This window comes from Moschus berezovskii, chromosome 15, assembly GCF_049115385.1.
Source record: "Moschus berezovskii isolate FMDL1 chromosome 15, NW_MosBer_1.0, whole genome shotgun sequence".
Classification (NCBI taxonomy): Eukaryota; Metazoa; Chordata; class Mammalia; order Artiodactyla; family Moschidae; genus Moschus; species Moschus berezovskii.
In genome coordinates, this window is record NC_142474.1 from 56,636,629 (window position 1) to 56,655,833 (window position 19,205).

The 19,205-nt window shown below is 45.3% G+C and overlaps 1 protein-coding gene and 1 long non-coding RNA gene across 8 annotated transcripts in view; one reads left to right on the top strand and one right to left on the bottom strand.

The window, feature by feature from the left end:
* LOC148775445 (uncharacterized) overlaps positions 1-19,205 on the bottom strand; it is a 143,347-nt gene that overhangs the window by 60,484 nt on the left and 63,658 nt on the right. For both annotated transcript variants that reach the window (XR_016039181.1, XR_016039180.1), the window contains exon 4: positions 1,302-1,456. This is a non-coding gene — a long non-coding RNA (uncharacterized LOC148775445). The remainder of the gene's footprint in view (positions 1-1,301; positions 1,457-19,205) is intronic.
* Positions 1-19,205, top strand: part of BEND7 (BEN domain containing 7) — an 88,135-nt gene that overhangs the window by 56,914 nt on the left and 12,016 nt on the right. For all 6 annotated transcript variants that reach the window (XM_055428761.2, XM_088844072.1, XM_055428727.2 and 3 more), the window contains one exon: positions 16,455-16,574. In XM_055428761.2, coding sequence (XP_055284736.1) covers positions 16,455-16,574 — 120 coding nt within the window. Of the gene's footprint in view, positions 1-16,454; positions 16,575-19,205 lie in introns of those variants that run through there.

The window sequence follows — 19,205 nt, forward strand, 5'->3', positions numbered from 1 at the left end:
TTTAAAACAGGACAGGACTGCATAATATATGACAACAAACTCTAAGAGATTATTTAATGACATCACATTCGTAACTTGTCTGTGACTACTACCTAGTTGTTGTTATTGGCATTCTCCCTCTTTTTATGGAGGCCCAGCAACACATGGGTGATGTTGAACCTTGATCATTCTGCACCTGGAACCCTATATGTTCAACCCCTGCCATAGCTGGTCTCGTATTTCAAGGTGCATCAGAATTACCGCAGGTATTGGTTCAAAATTCAGATTTCTGGGTCCCCTCCTGGAGATTGATTCAGTAGGTATAGGGTAGTCCAGGAATCTGGATTTTGAACAAGCAGCTGACGATGACTGATGGCGGCTGTTTCCAGACCACCCCCTTGGCAGGGCTTCCCTGATGACTCAGACGGAAAAGAGTCTGCTTGCAATGTCGGAGACCTGGGTTCCATCCCAGGGTTGGGAAGATCCCCTGGAGAAGAAAATGGCAACCCATTTTAGCATTCTTACCTGGAAAATCCAGCGGACAGAGGAGCCTGGCGGCTATGGTCCATGGGGTCTCAGAGAATTAGACACAACTGAGTTACTAACACACACACTTAGCAGAGCAGTGCCACCCCAGCTCAGGTTGTAATGATTGGTTCCAGTGAGACACTGTCTGGACTGCCTGGCCCTCCTGCACATGTCCATCCCCCTCTGTTGCTAAGGGTGCCTCTTTTCTGAAGCCTGCCCTATGTCTCTCCTGGAGCAAATGACAAGATAACCTGTGTCCACAGCTCTCACTGTTAGACTGTCTGGGACTTAACCTGACTTTTTCCTGTCATCTGACACAAGGGTTCTGGTTTCAGACACACTCTCAGTGGTTCCCCAGGACTCGAGGGATGAACTGCCTCGTTTCCCAAAGTGGAAAAAGGGCATATAGCCAGACTCAGCCGGAGACTAGTGGGTGGATCAATAAACACATGTGTAGTATGCTGGGAGGCTTATTGTCACTACACAGAAAGTCGTCCCTGTTCTTGGCAAGCATTTGCCCAGACTCCTCCTCAATGGCATATCTGGAGCACTTTGCCACCAACTTCCACACCAAACAGTGTCACACAGAAGACGTGGTCTTGGCCGCTTTTCTGATTCCAGTTAAGTCACAAGAACACCCAAACATTTGCAGTGTTTTCATTGACCTCACAAACTTAGAAATCATCAGCAGGCAAGACATTTCTGTTAACAGCACTCAGGCTTATTACTGACCCACTGAGAGCTGGGAAAAGTGCCCTGACCTTCAGGGTGTGCAGTCCTGCAGAGTGACAGACCTGTAAACGGTGAGCCGAACCTAGCACCATCTCCAATACAGGACAGGATGAACGTCAGGTGCCCATTACTGATGGAGTGATTGCAAATCCCAGTTAAGAGAAGGGCTCACGGAACAGGTGACGCTGGAACTCAACCTTGAAGGATGAGCAGTGTCCTAGATGCAAAGAAAATGGAAAAGGTTAACTTACAGAGTAAGATTAATGAAGCTTCAACACAGTAAGACATTGGGTGAAAGCCTTTCGCCTCTAGAACAGTTTAAAGTCTGTTCTAAGCTCAGGGCCTTGAGTCCTCACCAAGCTGTTTACCTTCGAGTGTTTAACTTCATGATATAAATGCCAATTGCCATGGATGCAAACATAGTTTACCCTCAAGGGTTTTCAACCTGGACTGTGCTTTTTATTTTTTTTTAAAGTATTAAGTCTTTATTGAATTTGTTACCATATTGCTTCTGTTTTTTATGTTTTGGTTTTTTGGCCTGGAGGCATGTGGAGTCTTAGCTCCCCAGCTAAGTGGGAGGGATCGAACCTTCCTCCCCTGCATTGGGAGGCGAAGTCTTAACCACTGAACTGACAGGGAAGTCCCTGGGGCTGTGCTTCTTAAAAGTTGCTTCTTAAAGCTGCCTCAGCCCCATCCCGGACTTAATGAACCAGAAAACTTGGGATTGGGACCATAGGGAGTAGCCAGATTGTCCCTCATTTGTCACTGGTCATCTGTAAGCTCAGAAAAGGAACCTCCTCCCCTTCCTCAAAGTGACAAGTCCACCTGCATAAGGAGCAAAGGGACACATGGAGACGTTTGTTGAGAAGGACGTTGTGGCTTTTGTTGATTTGTCTTCACCCCATTTCATCACAGATGGCAGCCCACCATGGATTAACTCACAGGGACTCAGTTCTAAGTCCCAGGTACTGAATTCTCACCCAGCCTGCCTTTCAACACCACAGCCGGGGCTGAAGTAAACAGCCTCCTGTCAAAAGAGATGGGTTTCTGTCGCACAGGCAGGGCCACCACAACACGACTGTGCATTTTGTGATGTTACAGGCACCCTTCCCGGGGTGGACATTGTCAATTTGTTTCTCTCTTATGATAGTTTTCTGGCAGATGCTAGTCATATGTCCCAAGGGAGAGGTACCTTTCTAATTTCTAGCCACGGCACAGTATGACAGCCTAGCCACAGCCCTGGACAGAAGAAGCAGTATTTTCTGCTTAGCCCACCTCACTATTCTTTAAATCCCTGAATTGCACAGCTAATCTGAAATGCTCGTCAGCATCTTCAGGTAATGCCGCGTCTCTGTTTTCTTTCCCATTGCCAGGAAGCGGAATTGGATAATAAGTCCCAAACTAGTCAAATTACATTCCTCGTTGCTTTTCTCCTGGACCTATCATTGGTGCTAGTGATCTGGCAATTATTTTAATTCATTTCCATGAACAGTTATTGACTGTCTCCTACAAGAGACTCAGCAGACTTCTGAGAGACTCGGGAATTGACGTTCACTTGGACAGCTGCCCCACAGATGTCTATGCAGTGATCGTGGTGTATTTGCTGTCACTGTGGTACCAGGGACTGGTGGTCAGCTCACACAAAACCTAGGATACATGTCAGTTTCCATTAAGAAAATGCCTCAAAATCCATGGGCCTTTATTTAAAATTGAACTGAAAGCTGTCATGGATTGTGGGTGCCTGGAAGACATCTCCGTATAACAGTAAGCCTGGCTGCAGCTGCCTTAGAAGAGAGAGACACTGCCTCTTGGAATTAGTTGGGTTTTTCGCACCAACTCTCCCTGTGGTCAAGTCTCTGTTACGCTGACTGTGTTTCCAGGATCTTCTTTCTTCTTTCTGGCACTTGGTTTGATTGTGATGCTTCTCCATCATCAGTTCCTGGTATTTCTCAGAACCATATTGTCCCCTTGTCAACCCTTTGCTTTTGATCACAGAGCCCATCCAGCAGGCCTTATGTTACATACAGAAGTCCCCACACCTCTCCATCACCACCCATCCCACATGGAAGCAGCTTAGCCACCTACAACTAAGTAGGGGAAAATCTTAATTAGAAATGTGAATGGAAGCCAGGTGCAAAGGAGACAGGTGACGGTAGGAACCAAGACATGCAGGCCATCCAACCTAACCACTGGAAGATGTGGGGACTTGTCCTGGCCTCTTTGTAGAGTCAGGGCTGGTCCTTCTTACCCAAGGACCTGAAAGGTGGCTTGGGCCTTCTGACACTAACATTCCCTGGCAGGAATGGTTTTTTTTTTTCTTTTTTTTTTTTTGGCTGTACCACTTGGCATGCAGGATCTTAGTTCCCCGACCAGGCATCAAACCCACAATCCCTGCAGTGGAAGCACAGAGTCTTAACCACTGGACCACCAGACACATTATTATTGACAGCAGCATCAGCATTCTCCTGCTTTTCAAGTTTGAAAGTTCAGACATCATGAATGCCATTTTTTTCTTTCTGCCACTGATCACTGGGTCTGACCACGACCCAGTCCTATCAGTGCTTTCTGCCCTTTCTCTCCCGTTCATTGGTCTCAGCTTCTCTAACACCATCCTAGTCCAGCTGTCTATCACTTTGACCCTGAAGTTCTGCAGAAATACTTTTTAAATATACTTCCTACCCCTCACTTCTTCATCTAGGTAGTACTAACGGTATGCTAACAGCCACTTGTAGGATAAGAGTCCATGGCATTTTTCCTACCTCCTCTTTGCCTGTGCAATCTCTGGCCTTTCCCCAGATTCCCCGGAGCTTGACCACATTTCCCCCAGGCTCCTACGAGGTGAACCAGCCCAGCACTGACACTGTTCCTTAAGCATCGCTTGCTTGTCTTGGACTTTGAGTCTCGCTATGTTCCCCAGGTTATGATGCTGTTCTCTCTTTGTAGACAAATCCTGCCCATTCTTCTTGGCCCAGCCCGGGTCTCATTACCTTGACAGTGAGACTCTCTCCTGGTGCCTGAGCCTCTTATCGATTTTTCCTTTCTCTGAACTCTTATAGCACACGTTACCTTTATACAGCTTAGCAGTACATCCTAACCCTTAGCTTTGCTACTCATGGTTTAGGTGAAGGATGGCTCTATCATTTATTGCCCAAACTGGAACCCTTTGAGAGTGAAAATGGTGCTGTTAATCACTTCACTGGGAAAACAGGCATTTTGAACTCTCCAGTGAAAATCAGGATCTTTGGTCATCCTACTTATGCTTGGACATCTTATCTTTCCAAGACTGTGAGCACCTAGAGGGCAAATCTTACATGGAGGATATTTGCTTTGCATGTTCCTTGGCATGTGAAATGCAGTTAATGGTCTATAAATTCAGGAAGGAAGGAAAGATGGATGGAGGGAATTTTAGGCAGTCAGTTCATCCTCACTGAAAAAGCTGGTGTCTTAAAAATCAAAACAACTCTACCCCGCAGGACATGAAACCAGGTTAAGCACACAACTCCATGACCAGTTGAAAGAGAGCCACTGAAATTAGAGAAGGCAGAATTACAAGTTTGAAGCTAGAAGAAACAACAGTAATAGACAAATCAGGTGGTATAGAGCAGTTGAGGATGATATAAATCTTGTCAGTCAAAACCATCAAAGTGATCCTGAATGTAAAACCTAATTTGTATTCTGTGGAGGCTCTGAAAGCATGAATTATCATTATATATCAAAGAGTAGCCACCACAGTATGCAATATAGGAAGTGTAGTTTTTCCCACTTTCATTCACACCAGAAAGTAATATCTCCAAAAAGTAAAGTGTAATAATTTCCTCATGGGATTTTGATTTTAAATAAACTCCCAAATTGAATTCCAAAGCAAGATGAATGTACCATTTTCTGTCTTTAGCATTTCAAGGCTTCTTGAGAATGTCAGCATACTTATACAACCCTGTGTTTTCTTAGCATCAGTCATCATGGCACCTTGGTGGCTCAAAAAGAAAGTACTGAAAGATACAGTACTTCCTCTTGTCAGTCTCAACATAACTCCCAAATTTCCTTAAGCCGATCTCAATTAGAAGGGAGTTGTTCACCGTTAAGAAAGAAGAGGAAATAGAACCCTAGCTCCGCGGCATCAGCCCTGTCCTAACACCCAGCATCTTCACTGCCATGCTCACTTGCAACATTAGCAATGGGCAGGTGGGGGCAGGGATGGGGTGAGTGTTGCTCTGCTGACCTGATCCCCATGGGCGAGACCTCAGCACCCCCACTGCTCACACAGCTCGTCGTTCTTGTCCTTCCCATCTCGGCCGTCTCTGAATTTAGGTGGTAGTGAGGGACAGAATGGTCCCTGAGCCTCCCAAATATGTCATCACTCATTCTGGTCCTATGACTATTAACTGGCCAGCAGGCACACTCAGGACCTCATGGAATGACTTCAGAAGTTCACAAGCCAAGAATCCTAGCTTTAAAAACCAAGAGGAAAACTCGGCACTTTCCCCTCATTTGTTTCCATAAAGAACAGATAACACAGAGAAGCGTCCTGGCAAGCAGTGCTTAGCCACTCAGCGGATGCATGATTTATGCTACTGCCCAACTATTTGAGCTGATGATTCCTGAGCTTTTAAATTTCGTTTCACCCGAGTCTCTCAGTTCCTGATCTATGAAGTAAAGGAGTTATATTATTTCCAGGATGCCTTCCAAGCAGAATTTCATCTATGATCTTGAAACATGTCTCTTTGCCAAAAGAGGGGGTACATAGTGAAACACCATTAGGTCAAAGTTTGTTATTAACCAGACCTTAATATTTAGCAGGTATAATTCATCCCCTTGAAACACACCCAGCACAAGAAGTGAACATGTTGCCACATGCTGCACCACAAGCCAAAGGAAAGTGTTATACTTCTCACTAGTTGTGTTACAGATAAGCCCTACTGAGGGGCTCCTCGTGTGTGTGTGCGTGCTCATGCTCAGTCATGTGCAACTCTTTAGGACCACAAGGACTGTAGCCCACCAGGCTCCTCTGTCCATAGGATTTTCCAGGCAAGAATACTGGAGTGGGTTACCATTTCCTCCTCCAGGGGATCTTCCTGACCCAGGGATGGAAACCACGTCTCTGGCATCTCCTGCATTGCAGGAGGGTTCTTTACTGCTGAGTGACCAGGGAAGCCCTTGAGGGCTTCCTTAGATAAAAGTAAATTAAAATTAAATTTGTTTAATGTAAGACACCACTAGAGGCACTTCCTCTTAGACACAGACACCACTGTAGCCAAAACCAAATTTAAAAAAAGAGACAAGGGATCTAGTTCTTTTCCTCTACACTCTTCTCTGGCCTCTAATCTTTGAGAATCGCTGTGAGTCCCCAAGACTGTTCAAACCTCCAAGTCCCACCAGTTTGGGGACAATGAAAGGAGCACTGTGGGATGTAGACTTACTCCCGACTGCCACGGAAGGTCTTGAGACACTCCCCTCTCCTGGGAGAAAAAAAAAAAAAGTGTGATTTGGCTAATTTTTCAACTTGCTTCCAATTCAGAAATTCTGTGGCTCAATGCTGCTAAGTCGTTTCAGCCATGTCCAACTCTGCCACCCCATGGACTGTGGCCCATGGCATTCTCCAGGCAAGAATACTGGAGTGAGTTGCCATTTCCTCCTCCAGGGGATCTTCCTGACCCAAGGATTGAACCCGTGTCTCTTGGCAGGCGGGTTCATTACCACTCATGCCACCTTCAGTAAATTTGTCCAAATTCTCATAATTAAAAAATATGTCCAGAAATCAGTTTTATGGCTATCCAAAGTCTTCTTCAGTACAACCACCATCTAGACGTTCGTGCCCCATGGAAGGCTCAGCGCCGAGGACAAAGTATTCCATGGTTGTTGAGGTCAGCTATGACTCTGCTGGGCCAGCTGACTGCCCTGCAGGCTCCTACGTATGCAGTTCAGTATGATACTCTGATCCTCATCAGTAAACACATTATTGTTTGCATGACTGCTTTACCTTAACTTTCCTTCTAATCTGAAGACTTCATATTTAGGTGTATTTGTTGATACAGTTAAGCTCAGTTTTGTTAAATCAAACCCAAAGTGAACTCCAGGACTTAGTGTCTTTCAAGATTGATGACTATTTACTAAAGAATTCTTCCTTCAGTTCAAGTTAAGTCACAGACCTGAGAAAAAGAGTTTCTCCGATTTATTCTTCCACCAACCATGCACTTATGCTGCCTGGCATGCGCCAGCCACAAACGAGAGCTGTGATCTCTGCGCTTGTTGAGTTGATAGTCCAGACAATCACTAGTTGGTATGATTTAAAAACCACTGGTTAACCCACTCAGGGAGGCCCTTCCTGAGAAGGTCACACTTCTGCAGAGACCTGCAGGATGATGGATTCTCACCTTCACCTGTTATTTCTAGCAGGCAAATCACCCAGACTTCTCCTGGGTCTCTTTTATTTATATTTTGGCCGTGCTGCATAGCGTGCAGGATCTTAGTTCCCCGACCAGGGATTGAACTCGACTCGTGTCCCCTGCGGTGGAAGCTCAAAGTCTTAATCACTCAACCACCAAAGAAGTCCCTGCTGGCTCTCTTTTACAGAAAGCTTCTGATGCTCATTTCAAGAGAGAGTGTGTGTAAGGCATGATCTTGAGACCTGTCAGCACTGGTGTGTCCACGACCTCATCCTCGGAGACGTTGTCTGATCTGTTCATAGACTGATCTACAAACAGCGTTTGTCCGAATTAGCAGTAAGCAGTCTTGAGGTCAGAAGTGGAAATAATACATTCCTCTTCATCTTGAATGTGTTGGAGATATTTTCCAAGATTCCTTTTCTCTCCGTCTTTCCACTGAGATTGAAAACAGATGTTAGACTTACCTCATACCCCATCCTCGCTCCTTAATTTTTTAAGAGTCACAATGTTCCTCCACCAGACTCTCTTGCTCTTTCTCCCTCCTGTTCCAGAGCATCATGAAGTTGGTGTGAATCTTCCCCGTTCATTTTTTTCATCTTTACTGCTCAAGTATGTATCCATTCATCACATTTACTATTTTGCGAATTTGTGAGTGTACAGACATGGCTTCATGTGGTACTTTTTTTGCAAGTTTGTGTCTCTTTTTCTCAAGTTGATCCATATCAGTACATTATAAATCTAGTTTATTCCTTTTAACTGCTCACCCCTGTATAAATAAAGCACTTTCTTTCCCGCCTTCTGTTAAGAGACAGTTAGGTTGGTCCTCCTTGCTCTTGATTCTCTGTGGAAGGCGGTGTGCAGCAGGCAGTGGCACTGTGTCTCAGGGTAGAAGTGTTGTCATCACCACTAAGATTTGTCCAACAGCTCTCTAATGCCAACAGTATCGTTTAGACATCCCCCAACAATGGATCCAAAATCCCATTTTTCCTTATTTTCACTGACATCTGGTGTTAACAGATTTGACTTTTTTGTCAGTCTGATGGGTCTCAAGTAGCACCTCAGGGCTGGGTCCCCTGATAAGTAATGAGGTTGAGCATCATTTCATATTTATTACTACTTGGTTATTTGCCTGTGAACATCCATCCTTTTCCTGTGTTTCCCATCAGGTTGCTGGTTCCTTATTGACTTACATGAATTCTTTACTCTGTTTCAGGTGTTAAAAATATTTTTTCTTATTTTCCAACTTGTAGAAACTTCTGACCTTTATCATACCAGAGTTTAGAATTAGCAGTCAGATGGATTACTTTATGCCTAGTGCATTTCTTGTGCCCTTTTTAAGAAGTCCTCCCTGCCCTGATTATGTAATGATATTCTTTTTTTTTTTTCCCAACAAAGTTTTCAAGTTTTCTCTTTCATATTCAAGTCTTTTATCCATCTGGAATTTACCTTTGCTATAAAATTTGAGGGAGGGATTGAATGTGTTTTTTTTCCTGTGGGTCGTCAGTTATTTAACACTATACTTTTTTTTTTTTTTTAATGTGGATTGTAATCCACCTCTGTCATAGACTAATCGCCCCTTTTCCATGTTTACATTTGGTCTTTTATCTGCGTCTGAGCCAGTACTACACAGTTTTCATTAGTTTGGCATTGCTGTAATTCTTAATATCCTACAGGTCCTGTCCTCTTTTTTTTCCCCTCCCGCTTCCTGTTCTTTCCTCCCACATTCTGTTTCTTCGTCCTCAGGTACAGCCTTAGGTCATTCTTTGAATGCGGGTCTGTGTGGCATAGTCTTTCCATCTTTGTTGTGCATATGTCTTATTTCATCCTTGCTATACATCCAAGCTACCTGAGGCTGTGTCCCTCCCTGTTCCTTACCAAGGCCACCTGGGCCCCTTGATCTGGAGGGGGAGGCGTGATCCCACAGACGCCAGGAGGGGTCTCCCACCCCATGGCTGCCATCCTTCTGTGTTGTGTGGGTTCACAGCTGTCACACGTAAGCATTACCTCAGCTATAGATTCGTTCCTATGGAGAATTCAACAATTGTTCTTTTGCAGAATCTGTGTTCTCAATGTTGTTCAATCACTAAGTCGTGTCCGACTCTTTGCAACCCTATGGACTGCAGCACGCCAGGCTTCCCTGTCCTTCACTATTTCCCAGAGCTTGCTGAAACTCATGTCCATTGATTTGGTGATACCATCCAGCCATGTCATCCTCTATCACCTCCTTCTCCTCCTGCCCTCAATCTTTCCAAGCATTAGGATCTTTTCCAATGAGTCGGTTCTTCACATCAGATGGCCAAAGTACTGGAGCTTCAGCTTTAGCATCAGTCCTTCCAATGAATATTCAGGATTGTTTTCCTTTAGAATTGACTGGTTTGATCTCCTTGCCATCCAAAAGACTCTCAAGAGTCTTCTCCAGCTCCACATTTTGAAAGCGTCAATTCTTCGGTGCTCAGCCTTCTTTATGGTCCAACTCTCACATTCATACGTGTCTACTGGAAAAACCATAGCTTTGACTAGACGGACCTTTGTCAGCAAAGAGATGTCTCTCCTTTTTAATATATTGTCTAGGTTTGCCACAGCTTTTCTTCCAAGGAACAAGTGTCTTTTAATTTCATGACTGCCTTAAAAATTAAATAACATATGGAAAATAATCCCTATTAGCTGTGCCACCTTGCGCCAGTTATTTAACCTGCCTCAACTTTCAGCTTGTCATCACAAAAGAAATAGGATCACAATACCTGTGCCACCAGGCTCCTGCCAAGCTTAAATGAGATGGACCGTGCTTAGCATGTGTGGAGTTTCAAATCATAGCTTGGAAAGAGGCAAAGGAAAGAGGGAATGGTTGGCTGTGGGCTGGGGTGCTGGCTGTCTTATACTCACTTAGGTGGGTGGATGTGGGCGCAAGCAGCCAATAGGGAAGCCTAGTCGGCTTGTCCACCTCTCCTCTGGGGCTGGTCCAGGACCCTGCTGCGGACAGTTGTCTTTCTCACCCTGAGTCCCCAGCCCCTCACAAGGTCCAGGAGTTTGGCAGATCTAAGGAGGACTCCACTTTCAGTTCTATTTGATGTAAACCTTGATTTCTTCTCGTTTTTCTGATCAGAAGTTTACACCAAGTCTGCCAATCAGAAGTAGGCTCTCAGGGCTGCCTGGAGTTATTCATGGTGAAATGAAAGCTCTCCAAGCCTTCTCCTGCTTCTTACCTTGTCTGTGTGTAGCAGGGGCTTTCTTTCAACATCTGTACAGTGCCCTGCTTTTCCCAGTGCGGAGAGCCAGAAAAACCCACATGGAGAGCCCTCTAGAACAAGGGTCCCCAACATCTGGGATCTAATGCCTGATGATTTGAGCTGATGTAATAATAGAAAGAACATGCCCAAAAATGTAAAGTACTTGAATCATCCTAAAATCATCCCCCTACCCACCTTTGGGTCCATGGAAAAATTGTCTTCCAAGAAACCGGTCCCTGGTGCCAAAAAGGTTGGGGACCACTGCTCTAGAAACTATCACGTAACCAGACAGCTGTTTGGGGAACATGGCCGATCCAACCTGTTCTCCCGTCATATCCAGACATGCTCCATACCACTAAGTTCACTGATGATGACATCAGATGCCGGGTTCCCAGGGAAGGATCCGCTCAGCCACCACTAGCTTATTGATTATTGATCCACAGTTAAAGGGCAGGGTTTGAATGAATGCAGGCATCTAAAAAAAGTCCTTATTTGCTTACAGATCAAATTGAACCTTTGTCATTTCCCTGGTGACTTCACGCATCTTTGTGCCTTGGGACCTCAGATGATGTTAAGCAGAGTAGATGCTTCCACAGTTGTATTCAGTTTAATAGTTGGCCTTAATCCACTTGGTCAGATGATTTGGACTTGTGTAAAATCATCCCTCGCTTCCCCTTACTATATTTAACTACAAGAGAAGGGAAATTTCTTTTCAGGACCTATCGCATTCTAAGGATAAATGCAAATTGTTCTCCTCTGATTCTTAATGACCCACTATTAACATAGTAGGAAGCCCAATGCATTACTGCAATACCTCCTTTCACATCATTACTCCTAATGAAACTGTTAGAAGGGTAATAGCTTGACCTTTAGCTATAGATTCAGATAGCAAAGATATGTTCTGCTTACCCGATACCTAGCCACATAGCATATGCAATGTTTTCAGATCAATCCAGCCATAAACCTTTGGCCCCTTTATCAGGCCTCATCCACCCGTGTTACAAGGAATAGGATTTCGTCCTCTGTAGGTAGATTCTAGTTAAAAGTTTCTTTTAAGTTTGAGTGTAAGCCAGAAATGAGAATGTCAGTAATATGCTCAGTGGAAATAATTGTTTGTAGATGTATTTTTTTTTTCCTGAAAGCCTAATGCTTTGGCTTCAAAGGTCTCAGATGCAGACCCAGGAGGCAGAGAGTTCCCTGGTCTCTTGTGATTGAAAGCAGATAAGCTTTTGCTGAAAGGAGAAAAAAATAGCCAGCAATTGTTGCCTTTTGAACACGCAGCAGAATACTTGAGCTCAGGATGAGATTAGAAAGATCCCCTTGGATGCCGCCCACACATTAGGGGACCTTTCCTCTACTCCTGAACATGCGTCTGCTGGGAATCACTTCGATGTTGGCATAATCCAAATCTATTTGGTTTATTTCAAATCTTTACTTCCTAATCTGGGCTAATTTGGATGCATGCATTTCCCAGTCTAGGAAGAGAGGGGTTGCTATGGAAATTAATTACATAAATAATATTACAAGGAAGGAGGGAGATGTTTACCTGTAAGATGGTACACTCAATCATTTTGTGGTACAATTTTCTTATAAACTAATAGGGTGCCAAATACAGGTACTTTTTTCTAGTCTTTCAAACAATTTCAAGAACCTTTCTGCAACTCTGATTAAGAAGTGTCACAATAAGAAATGTCATTGTGGGTATTTGACTCTAATAAAACCTTGTTACTTTAAATATATGCCATTAAGACTTTCTATTAATTCAGATAGGCCTCGCTCCTCCAATTGGCCTAAACGTCTGAGCTGTTGTATTTACTTCCGTCAGAAACAAAAGCAGAAAGTACATTTGTTTATTCTTCAGACATTTATGGGGCTCTTAGTTGGGGGCACCACAGTTGGTGTTTTTAGGGAGACAAGACACAGGCCCCTGGAGTTGTCTACAGTCTGGTAGAGGAGACTCACAGGCAGCCCCATCCCCAGGATGTTGTCCCCTCTGCCTCTCTCCCGGGTGGAGACTGCTTACTTGCATGGCCCATGTGCCCTGTGGTGGGCAGCTTGTTGGTGTTTTCCCTGGACCTTAATTCTGCCTCCTTCTCCTCTCAGTTGGGAGTTGGGATACAGCCTTTCCATCAGCACCACTCCGCATCATCCTCTCTCCCCCAGGTCCTGCTGGCATCTGGGAAAACCTCACCATCGATGTGACTGCCTAGAGCTAGAGTGTCCAGACCTCGTCCACACTGGCTCTCAACCTCCGCTTCAGCCCAAACCACTGACCGCATGTCCTGCTGCCCTTTCTCCCTTGCACTTCCTTGCCAACCCCACTGAGATTTCCATTCCCTCGTCTTGTAGATAGTCCCAAGTCTGAGCCATTTTCTGGCTTCACTTGCTTCCTAGATTTGGGTGGAAAGGAAAATGGGTGAGGGAAGCAGTAATTCATTCCGGGGAGGGGAGAGGGCATCTTCACCAACATCTTCAATGCTGTCCTTTATATCCTGTACCTTTGCCAAAACCAGCCAGCAAATTCCTAACCCTAGACCAGCCCTCCCATCGCTATCTCCACTCCGGACAAGGAGTTGCCAGGTGCCCTGGAGACGACGCCTGCCCTGCGGTTGCCACCACTGGCACGCGGCCCTCCTGCTCAGCACCCTGCATCCTCACTGCTTTACAATGCTAGATGTTCCTGCACTCTCCCCGCCCCTCACTGCCAGGTTCAGTGATGACCACCTCTGACCACTTCTGAGTCCACCCCTGTCTTCCCCTTCTCTGGATTCAGAGGAGGAAGTTTTCCTCCTGATTCCGGTCGAGGGTCACCCCTCTCTCTCCAGGATCCCAACCCCCCAGTTCCTCTGCTGTATGGCTCCTCTGATTGTTCCCTCCTTCTCTCTGGATCCTGCCCCCTCCAACAGTGCTGCCTGCCTTCCCCCACCCCAGCCTTCCTCCTCCTCTTCTTCCCCGCTCCCACAAACCTGGTGTTTGGAGAGTGCTGATCTCTGGCCGCCCTCCCCACGTCCTTGCTGGCTGCCAGGGACCCTCCCCACACCTCCTTCCTGGCTCTTCTGCAGTGGGGACTGTGGGTCTCTCCCCTTCAGTGTATTCATGCACTCGCACCTGCACCAGACCACGCTTCCCAGCTGCCTTAGCCTCCCTCAGACCCTGCTGCTCTGTGCTTGCCCAGCGCTCTGTTGAAACCTCCCTGCCCACTGTGTTTTCTCTTGTCGTTTTAACAAACACATACATTTGTGCCCCTGAAGTCTACGTCTTCGGCAGAGACCCCTTCCATGAACTATAGGCATCTGTGTTGAAACAACTGCCAGCCATCCCCCGTGGGGGCTCCACAGATGCCCCAAACTCAGTGTGTCCCAAACCGTGCCTAATGCATCTGGCCCATCCCCTCACAATCCCTCCTCCTGGATTTACAAGTCATGTGAGTCTCCAGAAATGCCAGGTCCCCATCTGTTCCATCATCCCTTCTGTCTTTATTAGCGCCACCCCGACTCTATGACTATGCACATTTCTCAAAGGCATATGTGCTCCCCCCGACACATAGCTACCCGCCCTGGGCCGCCTGCATCTCTTCCTGCACAACTGGATTGTTGATGTTTGTACACTTCCCCCCCACCCTAACCCACCCCTGCATCCACAGACTTTGCACCTGCAGGTTCAACCAGCTGCCAATCTAAATATTTGGGAAAAAAATCCAGAAAGTTCCAAACAAAGCAAACTTGCCAAGTGCAGGCATCTATTTACATAGCATTTGCATTGTATTAGGTATTCTAAATCATCCCTGAGTTGATTTAAAGTATATGGGAAGGTATGCATGGCTGGTATGCATATAATAGACATTGTATATATGGGACTTAAGCATCCATGGATTTTGGCACCCATGGGGGTCCTGAAACCCATCCCCCACAGATTCCAGACTGTTTATGACTTTTTCCCCTTCTTTCATGCTGCTGCTGCCAAGTCACTTCAGTCGTGTCCGACTCTGTGTGACCCCACAGACGGAAGCCCACCAGGCTCCCCCGTCCCTGGGATTCTCCAGGCAAGAACACCGGAGTGGGTTGCCATTTCCTTCTCCAATGTGTGAAGTGAAAAGTGAAAGTGAAGTCGCTCAGTCGTGTCCGACCCTTAGCGACCCCACAGACTGCGGCCTACCAGGCTCCTCGTTTATTTAGGATAAATTTATAGACGTAGGATTACCAATCCAGAGTAATAACAGTTTTATGTCCCTCGTCATATACAGCCATCTTCTTTCCCAAAAGGGTTTTGCCAGTTTATGCCAGCAGTCAAACTTGCATGTGCCAGGTCCACACAATTTTATCAACATTAGTATTATCTTAATCACTTATCTAATTTAGTAGGTATAAAGTGTGTTTTGCAGCTTGGGGGCCTATGTGTTACTTGAATGTTTTCTGTATTGTTTTTTGCTAAGTCTACTTTGTCCATTTATCCACGGAGACTTGAAGTTACACTTTTATTTGGGACGAGCTCTTCCTGTGGTGGTGGATTTAGTGCCACTAGCTCTGCTCATTCAAATGAAAATTTTATTTTTTATTCAATAGAAATTGTTTACAGTTAGCTGAATCTGACATTTTCCTCTGTCTTTCCTTTTTAAAAGAAACCTTTGAAACATTAAAATGATCGCTGTTTTAAACACCAAAGAGGCAGTGTGGCGTGACCGCATGGCCGGCCTTGACCTCAAGGGGAGCAGGTTGAAAGTGCTTGGGAGCGCGGTGCGAGGCGGCAGTGCCAGCCCAGTGTGCGTGCACGTCGCACGCTGTGCGGCTCTGCTCAGATAATTGTCCTGCTCCCTTGGGTCCTGGCACACAACCCCCAGAGCCTCCTTTGTGCTTCTGGGGAGCTCTTCTCTAGGAGCTGCTAGCTCAGGATGCAAGAAGTTGACTCAAAGTAGGATTGGAGCTTTCACTAAGACCCCACTGCATTGATCCACTGAGCGCTGATCCAGTTAGTGGGAATCACCATGAGAACATCATCTCTCTGTGTAATTTTCCATTTGATTTTTTTTAAAGATTATTTTTTTCTTTTTATGTGGACCATTTCTAAAGTCTTTATTGAATCTGTCACAATAGTGCTTCTGTTTTGTGTTTTGGTTTTTTGGTCTCGAGGCGTGTGGGGTCTTAGCTCCCTGACCAGGAATCGAACCCACACTTCCTGCATTGGAAGTCTTAAGTGTTGAACCGCCAGGGAAATCCCCTCCATTTGATTTTGAGTTAACAACAGAAAAGTGAAATACATTAATATACTTGCAGAATCCTGTCATGGGGCCAATGGACCCCCTAGGAAGCATGTGTCTGCCCATAAGACACATACACGTGGACAGGGAGCAATCAGAAAAAGCAGTTTCAGTAGAACTACTAGCATTTATAGCCAGTTCATTTGGAAGCACAGGATATGGTGTCCTGGATGGGCTCTGCCAAGCTCCATCTTCAACAAAAGAATGTCATGGATTTGGAGAAGAGCCACTGCAGAACTGACATTTTTTAGAAATATACTATTTTTTTTCCCCTTCTTGGGGTTATGTTCCTATTTCAAATCTGCATTTTCTTTTTTCAAATGTTTAACAATATTTCACATTTTCTTTCAGTCTTCACAGAAAAATATTGCACTGCTAATCACGTGGATAAACTTCCTGGCCCAAGAGACTGGGTTCAGATTCTGCAGGATCAAATCAAACTGGCGAGAAGAAGGTTAAAAAGAGGCTCAGGTATGAATAAGCTGCAAGAAAATAACTGCAGAAGCCCTCAACTGAATTCTTAGATGTTGCAAAATACAGTTCTTCACTCTAGGATACTTCATTGTCTTCTGTCTTTTGAAGGAGAAGTTTTATATAATGTGCCTTGGTTTTGTGTTTTAAAATCTTATTCAAATGATTTTGAAATTCACCCTAAGATTAAACAGTGAAAATTACATCAGGCCATTTACTTTAAATAGCACAAATGAAAAAGATTGCTAATCTCATTGGTAGTTTTATGTTTGAAACAAGGTCTCTCTTTTGTGATCTGCTTCTGTTACCTATTGGTTTTTTATTTGTTTGGATCTGCATGACTTTATAAAAAGTACTAGTTGCTTAAGGTTAAAAAAATGAAATTACAGTAATCATCCTACCAGAAATACCATGTGAAGTAGAATGGGCTTTTTAAATAAAATATTAACTTACCTTTTTTTTTTTCGATCTGGGCTTGGCAATTCTGGGGTAATTCTTCCAGGAAAAGTGAACACCAGTTGCATTTGCCTGTTTAGATTTAGGCATCTGAATTCTCAGTCTTCCCAAAGTAGCAGTGGGAGAGTTTACCAGGACCCCTGGCCTTCTAAGAGCCTTCCGTGCTTCTGTGGCTGTGATGTGAGAGTTTGGCAGACAGATTTTATTTATTTTTATTGAAATATAGCTGATTTGCAATGTTGTGCCAATCTCTGCTGTACAGAGTGACTCAGCTCTAACTGATACAGACATTCTTCTCTTATATTCTTTTCCATTATTGTTTACCACAGGATATTGAATATAGTTCCCTGTGCTGTACAGTAGGACCTTGTTGTGTATCCATTCTAAATATAATAATTTGCATCTGCTGCTGCTGCTGCTAAGTCACTTTAGTCGTGTCCGACTCTGTGTGACCCCATAGACGGAAGCCCACCAGGCTCCCCTGTCCCTGGGATTCTCCAGGCAAGAACACTGGAGTGGGTTGCCATTTCCTTCTCCAGTGTGTAAAAGTGAAAAGGGAAAGTGAAGTCGCTCAGTCGCATCCGACCTTTAGCGACCCCACGGACTGCAGCCCACCAGGCTCCTCCATCCATGGGATTCTCTAGGCAAGAGTACTGGAGTGGCTTGCCATTGCCTTCTCCGGAATTTGCATCTACCAACCCCAAACTCCCAGTCCATCCCTCCCCCTCCCCCTTTAACTCTGGCAACCAGAAGCTTGTTCTCTGTTTGTGTCTTGTAGATGGGCTCTTTTGTGCCATATTTTAGATTCCACATATGAGTGATATCATATGGCATTTCTCCCTCTGACTTACTTCACTTGGTGTGATCATCTCTAGTTGCATCCATGTTGCTGCAAATGGCATTATTTCATTTTTTATGGCTGAGTAATATTCCATTGCATATATGTACCATATCTTTTTCCATCATCCGGGGAGACAGACTTTAGATGCTAGAATGTCACACTTTGGGATTTAACAGAGGTCTGGAGGTCCATGAGAACAGTAGTACAAACTCAGGAGACTGTCTGTAACACAGCCTCTTGGAATTCTCACCATGAGCAGAAGTAACAGTGACCAAGCCTGCTGAGGAGCCCAGTTACCAGCCCCTGGAAGGAAAGCTCTGGGCTCAGGCTCAGAGTGCCCTTGACAGGACACAGAACACTGAGGGACCACGTGGTTTTTCAGTGTGAAAAGCCTTATAGTCGGACTTCCCTGGTGGCACAGTGAATAAGAATCCACCTGCCAATGCAGGGGACACGAGTTCAATCCCTGGTCTGGGAAGATTCCACATGCCAAGGAGCAGCTAAGCCTGTGTACCACAATTACTGAAGTCCTTACACCTCGAGCCCGTGCTCTGCAACAAGAGACCGCCACAGTGAGAAGAAACAGTTCTTTGTTTCCCCTGCACCGAAACAAAGAACAGCCCCCGCTGCCCACAACGAGAGAAAGCCCAGCAGCAGCAGCAGCAGAGACCCAGCACAGCCAAAAATGAATAGTAAATAAAATTTAAAAAGACCTTACAGGTCTATAAATGTAGCCAGCAGGACTCAACCCCTGGATGAGTTTTCTATTAAAAATCTTCCCTTCCTCCTCCTTTACCCTTCTGGCTTCTTTTTACACTTAACTGATTCTCTTTTTATAAAGAGCAGTGGACTACTAATTTAACTGGTAAACAAATGGATTATCACTTTAGGTAACAAGTCACAGAAAAGTCAGTAGATCCAGTTCCCAGGACTCATGTCTGCTCTTCACCAGCTCTGGCCCTCAGACAGGTCCTTCTCATCCTTGGGTCTCCTCACTAAGGGGACAAGAAGTGCAGCCAGTCTCAGCGCTGTCCTGAGGCTCCTAACATGTGCTGTACAGGAATGTCTATCAGCAAAGTTAGTGTACCTCTCAGAAGAGGTCTGTCTTTGGGCACAGCCGTGCTTGGCAGTGTGGGGGTCACTGGGGCAGCCACAGTTGCGTTCTCAGTCAGGAGACCCACCGGGCTGCTATGCCAGGGCAGCCGCTTTGCTCCTATGGTCCAGGCGTGATTATCAGTGACGCTCCTTTTGCTCTCAAAGGTTTTCAGGCTCGGACAGTAAGTCATGCCCTCACCCTCCTCTTCTGTCTCCCGGTTTTCACTGCCTCCTGCATC